Consider the following 10,329-nt stretch of genomic DNA (forward strand, 5'->3'; position numbering starts at 1 on the left):
GTACAACTTTTCTAACCAAAAAACAACTGGATGGGACTTCTTTGGGCAGTGCAATGTTCACTGCAGTATTCTCTGCCTAGCTGTACTTCCAGGCTGGAGGATCCAAGAGCATTTACCAAAACCAGCTGTCTCTTATAGCTGTAGACACTACTACCAAGCAGACAAAAGAGCTTTTTCCAAATTAGGGTAACTATGTAATCATTTAAAATTGCAAGAAAACATCACCAGTGTATCAAATGCTCCTCAGACAGTCCACATTTCCACATTGGCCCTTCACCTTAAAAATGCTTACACACATGTTCAACTTCAGTCATGCAAGTAAATCTATTTGAATTCCTCTGAGATGTTCATGTACTCAGCAGCGTAGAGATACAGCCGGGTGCCTGGGGCACAGGGGCAGTGGCAACTTTTGGTTGCCGCTGCACTGGCTGGCACAATTGCTGTTGTGGTCATGTGGCTGTTGGCAGCACCTGCCCCTTTCCCCCCCACACTTACCCTACTTGGCACTCAGGGCAGTTACCCCAGGCACCCTGCCCTAGTTATGCCCTGTATGTACCTAAAAGATATACACATGTAAGTCTTTGCTACTACTAGGGATACTGCTTACTGGATGTCCTGAAATTAATTCCAGTCATTTTAAAATAAACCCCATATATCTATCTATCTCACGTACTTCTGATTTTTTAGGTTAATAGTTTGTAGAGAAGGGAATCACAAAAGGATCTTATGCATGTAATTTTCCCTTAAACATAAACCAGTCTTCTAATTCATTTCTGAATAATAATTAACTGCAGCAAATAGCCTTACAAAATAGCCATGAGCATTCAACAGCCCTTACAATTTGTCATAAAAAAATACTCTAGGCAAGAAAAATTTATTATGAATGAGCTACAGCTGCATAATTTTGCTAAATGCCTGGCATATCAGATCTCTCTAGCTGCTGTTCAAAAATAACTCTTCAGAATTTGGTTAGTAAAAGTTCTGGAGGTAAATACACAATAATAGTGTGTTACCGTGATAATCATTAGCTACTTAGGCCCCGACTCAAGAGTTCTAATTTTAAGCACATGGGGGGCACATCTACACGAGACATTTACTACAGAGCTGGCTAATTATCTCTGCAGTAAGCTTCTCAGCGTCTACATATACGCCTCTATTAGGGCACAGGAAACTAATACACTCCACCGCAGGGTAGAACTTGAATTTACTGCGGAGTACAAATATATGAAATAGTATATTTACAACTACTACCTTGCTACAAGCTTATTTCGTGCACAGCAGCACACGTGTAGATGCTGACCTGGCTGGCTGGGCACAAGGGTGCTTCAGTGCAGGGTCTGCCTGCTGGCTAGCCCAGGACTGGAGCACACTCATGCCAGCCAGCCAGCCTCTCCACAGCATATTGAGCTTAGTTGGAGCAGCCCCAGGATGGCAGGATGGCCCCTAAGCCCCTTGCCAGCTGGGGCTGCTCCATCTGGGCTCCATATGCCGCATATCAATAAATTCCAGAGCTGACTGCTCCGGAGTTAGTTTTTCCCAGGCACACGTTCAAACGGTGCATCCAGGAGCAAAAACCTTTGGATCAACAAGCTCCAAAGTTTGTGCATGTGCACTAATTCACATATTCATTCATTTATTTAGAGTTTACTCATGTGCCCAGGTAATTTCATTAACTTCTCTAACATGGTTACTGATTTTAGCAAACTTCTATAGATTTTTGCAAGGAGAAATAATATTCATTTCTCACCAATCAGTGTACACAGGGCTTATATATTCAACATTACGAGGAGCTACGAAGGGACATTCCCTATCCATTGATAGATTCCATCTTTTTAATTATATTAAAAGACATTTAAGGCAAATTTTCAGAAGGACTAACGATCACTATCATTTTTGTGAGAGTAAAATTTGTTACCAGATTTTACACCTGGGATATATATTATGAACTTCTGCTTCTAAACCAATTCATTTGCTCTCACAGTCAGACAGAGGTGCAAATGCTTAGATACAAAAAGAACATCAGCCTTTTGAAGGTTTGAAATTAACACATACATTTTTAGGATAACAGGAAGCATTTATCCAAAAACAAATATCTTTGTTCTCTGCAACCATTTGAGTATCCATTTTAGAAGTGTATATTACTCGTACAATATTGAGGACAGTTAGCTACATTAATCATTTGATACAATATACACGAAAACAAAATAGCCTGCAGGCAACTGGTTCTGTTCAAAGGATAAAAACTGCACTTACTCTGATGCTGGATTGTATAGCCTTTACATTCTCAAAACCTTGTTAGAAATAGAGATAATGCTGTTGGAAACCTTTTAAGATTACAAAAAGATTTCGAAAGTCTGTTCTTACATGTGCTATAAGAATTTTCTCTCTACCTAGGAGACACAGCAGTTCGAGAAGTTTTTGAAGAGACTGGCATCAAGTCAGAATTCAAGTCCATCCTAAGCATAAGACAGCAACACAGACACCCTGGAGCCTTTGGGAAGTCAGATATGTATATCATCTGTCGCCTGGAGCCTTCCTCATTCAACATCAGCTTCTGCCAGCAGGAGTGCCTGAGGTGTGAATGGATGGACCTTGATGAGCTTGCCAAGACGAAAGATGCTACCCCCATCACCAGCAGCGTAGCTAAATTGTTACTTTATGGATACAGGGAAGGGTTTGATAAGATTGATATAACTATGAAAGAATTTTCAGCTGTTTACACAGGCCAAGTCTATAAATTGTACCACAGGGAGCTACCAGAGTCTTATAAGGACATGGGAGGATTATAAGAAGCTTCACATTTATTAAATTAAATATATAACAATCTTCTAAAATTTGGGTGTGCTTGTACCACATTAAAATTATTAATGAACTGTTTTCAGGCTGAATTTCAATTATTTTAGTAAGCTATAGTGATAAAAATTATATATTTTACATAGTAAATATTCCTGTAAGTGTGCATGGTTTTAAATTTTCCTTTACACTGTAAAGCTAATATAAGGCAAATATAGTAGCTCTAATTAGATATCAGGTGGAAAACAGACATAATGCCAAACTTGAAATTTCTATGCATTTTCTAGATGCTTCCCCCCAACACATATGGCACAATAGTTTCAGAACATACAGTAATTTAAAGGTTACATTATATAAATGTTTATTTAGTATAGTCAAATATTTGCAAAAGTAGATAATTTTTCAGCAAATACTTGATCACATTTTTCTACTTTCAGAAGTAATGCGGAAATCAACATCTTTACTGTGTTCTGGCATAAACTTTGCAATCTGCCATTGAAATCAGCTCTTAGCAGACATGGGAAGAAAAAGGATAGCTTTCTGTCCTGGTCCAGTTTTAGATCCGAGTTTGTATTGCCCAGTTCTTTTCAGTGCCACATACCAATCAGAATATTTCCGTGACCGGTAAGTGTTGTAGTTGTTGGATTCCAAGCGCTCAAAAAAGAAACATTCTTCTGTTACACATTTCTGCAAAGGAATAAAATCAATAACATGTTATTTATTTTAATTCATCTACTGTGGCATAACAAAAAATTTCCATAACACATACAGAGAATGCTTATTAATGATAGAAATTAGTGCCATGAAACTTATGCATATCCCAGTATTAATTATTATTAAGTACAGTAATCTCATTAAACGTTCAGCTTTTAAAATGCTTCCAAGCTTAGTGTTGAATGAGGTATGTACAGCAGACTTTTTGGCCAAAACAAGCAGTTCAGAGTAATCTGTGTCTTCATAATATATACTCCTTTGTTCCTTTCCAGTTTATCAGAAAATTAAATGAAGCCCCCTAAATGATGAAATCAATGGTAGATCCTGATTTTTAAACATCCAGTTCCAAAACAAAACAAAGATGAAGCAATTTGTTCATTCCTTTTAAACAACTATTTCGACAACTACTTGCCTTTAATATAACATTGAGGCCCCTGGCAGACATTACCCTTAAGACATAATTAATCAGCAGGGATCCAGGTTTTCCATTGATTAAGCAAAAATGCAGATTTCCTCCTTTAAAGGAGAGAATCACAGGAAACAGCAGGGTCCCGCTTGCAGGCTGGCAGAGTTCCAACCTGCAAGGAGCTGCTTGGGTCTGAGGTGGAGTGAGGGAGGATGATCAGAAGCAGGGGTGCCACATGCACATGCACGTGGTAGCCAAGCAGGGGTAGAGAGCAGCTCCCACAGATCCCTCCAGGTATGTCTGTGGGAGCGCAGGCAATACGGCAGGAAGGGTTTCCCACAAATTTTAATGCAAACTGGACAACCAAAAAAGCACCCAAAACAAAACAACCCTCCCCCACAAAAAACTTAATGATCAGACTAAAACAAATCCAAAAAACCAGGAGAAACATACGATCCAATCTCTCTCACAATAAGCAAGCTCTTCATGTTTCCATTTGATATTTTCTCCCGAGTTCCTCTTGGAACTCAGAAAGAAAAATCTCTATCTGCTCTACCAACTAGTCCCAGGGTGCATCTAAATATTTATTAGCGTGCCATAATTATGGCGCATTAAGTTTAATACCTGTAATAACAGGTACTAAATGCACCGTAATAGGTGCTCCTGCGCATTAGTGCAGATGAACATTTTTTTTAAGATGCTACTGCCCATTACACTAAATCTACTGCGCATTAGCTCATTAGCACAAGCTTTGCCCACTATGCTAATTCACAGTAGAATCAGTTTTTTGCTCATCAAGCATCTCATGTAGACACACCCCCTATTAACCACTGCTACACCACTTTACTCAGAGCAAAAGCTCCGGCTCCCTCCTGGTCAGATTGTGACAGCCTTGCAGTGCCTTACTCCACCAATAATCCGATTTATATCAATAGGATGATTTGAATTCAATGCCATTAATAAGATTAAGCTTATCACAATCTCATCCTTATATCTGCTAGTTTAGAACTGTTGCCATAGGGACTTTAAAATTAACAGCTACAGCTGAAGTAGCCTAGTTTTAATAGCTGTTCACAGCCTGAAGAAAACTGGTGATTCATTCTCCCTCTGAACCTCAGCAGAGAGAAGAGCAGAAAACAAAAAAAAACATGGGGGAGGAATAAAAACCCATAGGAACAAACTCAAGATCTCATTTTATTGAGAAACATCAATCTGTCTTTCCATGCTTAACTGCACAGCAACTACACTACAGCCATCAGCCAACCTTTCTGACCTCTTCTCAGGGTGACCACCCATCCCTAATTGGGCAGAACAGTCCCAAAATGGGAACCTCATGACTCCTGGGCAGCATTTTCCTGGATTAGTATTATTGTACAGGGATCCAGATTTTCTGTTCACCATGGGAAATGGCAGGTTTCCCCTTTCAGGCCAACAGTGTTCCAGCCTGCAAAGGGCTACTTGGAGCTCTTGGGAGTGGGGGCAAGGGGTACCACATGTATATGCGAGCCCACACACATACATGTCACTGGGAATACAGCCAGGCAGCATGGAGAACAGCTCCCTGCAGGTAAGTCTATGGGGGAAGGAAGGAGCATGGTGGGGGGTAGACTGAGGCCCCAACAGTAATGGAGGGAGTGGTGCAGGGGCCAGGGCAGGGAACAGGACAGAGCCATGGGAGGCTGATCTGGAAGGTGAGAGTACAGCACTCTGCCATTGCGCACACTCCTGGGGGGAGCATGTGCCCCCCCCCAGATTTGTGCGAAGGGTGGGGGCAGATGCAGGCTGCCTGCTGCAGGCTCAGGGGTCCCCACCCAGCTGCCCTCCCACTGGTAGCCCTGGGCCACCACAATGAGCTACCCCCTGCCTGCCTGGTAGCAGCGGCAGCAGAGGCAGTGGCGTGGAGTTGTCCCCCCACTGCTGCTGGGTGGGCAGGGGGTGCACAGCTGATGCAGGGTTCACAGGGGAGGGCAGCAGGGCAGGGAGCCCTGAGCCCACAGCAGGCAGACCACATTCACTCCTGCTCCACTCAGTTCTCTGATCGTGTGGCTGGTGAAAGTGATGGGGTGAAGGAGAGAGGTGGGTGTGTGTCCTACCTTTCCATTTTGAAAGGGTGGTCACCCTACCCATACTACTCCTAAAAAGGAATCCACTATCATAAGCCAAAGTAGAGAACCACTGTACTGGGATCCCAGCTGGCAAACTTTATTGCGGGATTAAGTGAATATTGCAAAAGCAGAAAAACCTAAATAGAACAGAGCAGCACTTTTTACACACACGATCTGTATCACCTTCAGTCACATACAGAAGAAAGTTTTCCAAGAAATGGCTGCTAGAAATTGGGACACACATTGTAAGCAAGGAAAATACAACAACAGCAGTTTCTGGTATTTAAGCATCTGCCAAGCAAAAATGAAAGTAACTGCACATTATCCAGAGGGAGGCCAATGAGCAGGCTCAGCTTCCTAACTGGTGCTACGCAGTTACTACAAGGAGAGAGACTTTTTCCTTCATTCTGCATTTCAAAAACAAGGTGCATGTTATATTTTGGGTATGTTATATGCAAAAAATATAGTATTACTATTGACTTTTGAAAAAAAAAAAAAAGTAAATGAACAAGGAATCCATATGCCTATATTCTCATATACCTCTCAACCCTCATGAGTTTTACATTTAAATAGCAGACATTAAACCACAGTTTTTCTTGTATTTTTATGTTTTCATTAACTTTCGAAGGTAAAATATAATATTTACATAGCATCTTTCATAAGCACTTCAGCTATTTAAAAATATGCATCATCTCAGTCACTGTTGACAGCCAATTCTGAGATGGAAAGAAAAGGCAGCTTTAACAGGACACAGCAAAGTTACACAAGGAAAGGCAAATTAAAAAAAACATTGAAATCCAATGTTTAATGTTTAGTTCAACTCTAAACTAATTTATGTAGGCCGAATGTTACTGCTCAAACTAGAAATTCATGTAATTTTCTGGGGAGAAAATCTACTATGAAATTCTTAAACACAGTTAGTAAGGACTTCTTTGATTTTCAGATTTAAAAAGTAACCCCAAATCCACATTTTCCCATGATAGATAGTTTTCATTTTGATCATGGAAAAATGTGGGATATTGGGGGATTGGGCTTTGGTTTTGTTTTTTTTTAAATTGGACAAAGCCAGGATCCCCGGTCATCAGACAGGCTGATCAATGAAGAACCGCATTATAAACAGGAAAGAGGGTGGTAACAAATTCTATCTGTTGTTTTTATTCTGCCTCTAAACTACATGGTCAACTTTTTTCTTCTATGTAATAAATCTTTTGCTTTCCAGTTGCCTTACTGATTGCCTGGAGTGAAGTGTGATCTCAAAACAAGTGACATTCCAGGTGTGCCTCTTCTATGAAGGGGTGTATGGGGGGAGAACCAAAAATTTTGCACAGTAGCTTGTGGAATATGCTGTAAGGGAAAGTTTTGCTGAGACTTACAGAAACAAGAAACCATCCCAGGGTAAACTGTCTATTCCATGAGACAAACAGCGCAGAAGTGGGAAGAAATTGGGGGCCCTGGGGGAAACTCCATAGTCTGTAACAAATAGGTTATACCAACACTTGTCTAGGACAACTTAGATAAAGATGTTCCTGCACTGAACAGGAAGTTAGACTGGATGACTGCCTAGAGTTTGTTCCAGCCTTACTTTTCTATGATTATATGAAAATATAAGACCTGAGAAATGCTTGGGAGAAGAAATATATTTGGTAAAAAATCAAAGCCTGCTCCTTCCGTTGGGAGTTTATAAAACGTCATAAACCATAACCAAGACCTCTAATGAGTCCAGAAGATTGAAGAGAAATCTGAGAGGGTGAAGTCTTCCATTCCACCTCACGTGCCAAGCTCAGAGGCACTGGACTTTTTCGTTGCTTCACTGGAATACAGGATGCAAGACGGGAAGCACATCCTGTGTCCAGCTCCATACTAAATCACAGGCAACCACACCATATAATCCCATTTGTACAGTATTTTAACATTCCTGACACTTCTCAGGAACACATGCATACACTTTCAGGCTTTCTTTGTATATCATGAGGAAATACAACATTTTGAAAAATCACAAGAAGTTTATGGGAATTTACAGTATGCCTGCACCACTGCCCTGATATATCAGAAAAGCATTCCCACATCACACGCATCAAAATCAGAAATGAGATGAAATCACTCCCAGAATGACACTGCCACCTCTTCCACAAGAGACAGATCTTGAGAGCAGCAGCATGGGGAGAAACTCAAAGCAACTTTCATTGCCTCGTTTCTAGGTTTGGCACATTTAGGCTAGGAACAGAAGTTACATATCAACCAGTTTAAGTGATCAGTTTAAACCTGTAACAGGGCCGAAGCTCAGTGCACATAAACTGGTTTCAGCCATTTGAAACTGGGTTAAGATTAAATCTGGCTGAATATAGTGTGACAAGCTAGCTGGTAGTGATTTGGCCCAGGGGTTTTGAAAAGGTAAAAGATGATTGAAGGGCTTTGGATTCCCTTTCCTCACCAATCAGGCCCCAGAGACTCACCCTCCATGTCCCCTGATTGCCCCCTGGGTCACCTGGAGGGGGATCAAAGGGGCAGCGCAGCTGACTCAGAGGAGACCAGCGAGGGACCACAAGGAAGGAGTTTCAAAGAGCTGGCAAGAGCTGAGCCAGCAGGGCAGGAGCAATTGCCCCAGAAGAACCTGAAGGAGTGGGACCTGCAGGCAGCAGTTGGACCCGCAGCAGCGTGGCGTGCGGCCAGCAGGAAACGCTTCCCGCTGGGCTCCAGGATCCCCTACAAGAGGCTGTGGCCAGCAGGAGAGACTCCCCCCACTCCAGGAAGGATCTGAGCAGTGACCTGGGAGATTCCCAGCTCTGCTCCCAGCTCCTCCAATAAGAGGCCAGGAAGCTCAACATGAGGCCAGGGCTCTGGGAAAGTCAAGACCCCTAGCAGCTTGGAGCAGTTTCAGTACTGGTGGCTATGTAGTAGAGTTTCTGCCTACCATGTAGGAGATCCCAGTTAAAAGTCCCAACTGAGATGACTTAGGGTGAGTGAAGTGACAGGGAGAAATTCTTGTTGCAGTGGAAAGGGGTCATTGTGTTTTCCCTCTTTCCGCCCATCCAGGTACCTAGGTCCTATATTTCTTGTTATTTGCTTTGTATTTTGTGCCTTTTATATTTTGCCCACCAGTATTGTTTGTTCTGCTGTTTGTGTCAACTGGATGGATGTGTCTATGATTGAAAGTGTCTAACCTTTATTGAATCCCGCCCCCTTGGGGCATTGTAGTGTCCCCTATACCCCCTGGTTTATACTCATGTTGCTACTACTGTTCTGTCATTAAAAGGGATATGGTTAAGTCCCCATTAGTGGTCTGATTCTGCTCTATAGGGGAAGGAGGGTCTCTATACCTCCCACAGCACTTGTGCACCTGCTCTGATTCCTTCAATTGGAGAGGGGGTACATCTTAGAGTACCACCCGGGTTACAATAGCATCAGACTTAACCGATTTGAGTCAAACCAGTTTATGAACCTTCTGTTCCAGACCCCTTCCTGGTTCAGGTTCAGTAACAGCCCCCCAGCATCCCAGCACGCTTTACAGCTCTGGCCTGGGCTGTGCTGTCTCCTCCAGAGAGCAGGGCTGGCCCTGCCCCTGTACTCCCAAGCTGCAGCAGTCAGGGCTGGCTGACAAAGTGATGGTGGAAAGGTGGGGGGGCAAACCTGGCTGGGGATGCAGCCCAGTTTGCAGGGGGGGCGAGTACTGCCCCACCTCAGGCCAACCCCAGCTAGGGTCTGGGGCCAGGGAAGGGAGTTAAACACCCCTTCTCCCACTCAGACTACAGCTGGCTGCAACTGTGGATTACAAGTCCCAGAGGCACCTGGAAGCAAAAAGAGGAAGTGATGAGCAACCCTGCAGAGTCCTGCTGCTGTAATTCTGGACTGCAAATCCCAGAGACCTTGGGGGCAGCAGGACAAGGAAATGAACACACAGCCAGAGAGCTGTGCTCTAATACCCCCAAGCTTCTGGTGTGATCCACTACAGGCAAGTGGGTGTATTTACTAAATGCAAGTAAAATGTCTGTTCACTTCTCTTTCAATTTAGTCTGTGCAGTTTAGACTAACCTGCAAAGACTGAATTGATTCAGCCTCAGGCCTTTTGAGTGTCTGTACCTCGCCATAGAGCAAAAGAAGACAGGAAGGGCATGGTCTTCAGCAGCAGCCTCAAGAGGGTCACAAAAGCAGGGTAGACCGACAGCCCTAGTACCATATTTATTCATGTGCCATGCACCCTCAAATACAACATGCATCTTGTTTTGGGAAGGCAGAACAAAGAAAAAAAGGTTTTCCAGAACCTTAGCTGTCAGAGCCTGGGTTCACCACGGCTGAAGGCTGGCCATGGAGGCG

The 10,329-nt window shown here is 43.0% G+C and overlaps 2 protein-coding genes across 2 annotated transcripts in view; one reads left to right on the top strand and one right to left on the bottom strand.

The window, feature by feature from the left end:
• The window catches only part of NUDT6 (nudix hydrolase 6), a 25,209-nt gene extending 22,332 nt beyond the window's left edge, over positions 1 to 2,877 (top strand). The window contains exon 4 of the mRNA XM_019522056.1: positions 2,395 to 2,877. Within this exon, the coding sequence (XP_019377601.1) occupies positions 2,395 to 2,789 (395 nt within the window). The 3' untranslated portion in view covers positions 2,790 to 2,877. The remainder of the gene's footprint in view (positions 1 to 2,394) is intronic.
• A 93-nt stretch (positions 2,878 to 2,970) lies between these two features.
• The window catches only part of FGF2 (fibroblast growth factor 2), a 97,958-nt gene continuing 90,599 nt past the window's right edge, over positions 2,971 to 10,329 (bottom strand). Inside the window, exon 3 of the mRNA XM_019522057.1 lies at positions 2,971 to 3,480. Coding sequence (XP_019377602.1) covers positions 3,295 to 3,480 — 186 coding nt within the window. The 3' untranslated portion in view covers positions 2,971 to 3,294. The remainder of the gene's footprint in view (positions 3,481 to 10,329) is intronic.

This window comes from Gavialis gangeticus, unplaced genomic scaffold (assembly GCF_001723915.1).
Source record: "Gavialis gangeticus isolate Ggan-Ray unplaced genomic scaffold, GavGan_comp1, whole genome shotgun sequence".
In the NCBI taxonomy this organism is placed as follows: domain Eukaryota; kingdom Metazoa; phylum Chordata; order Crocodylia; family Gavialidae; genus Gavialis; species Gavialis gangeticus.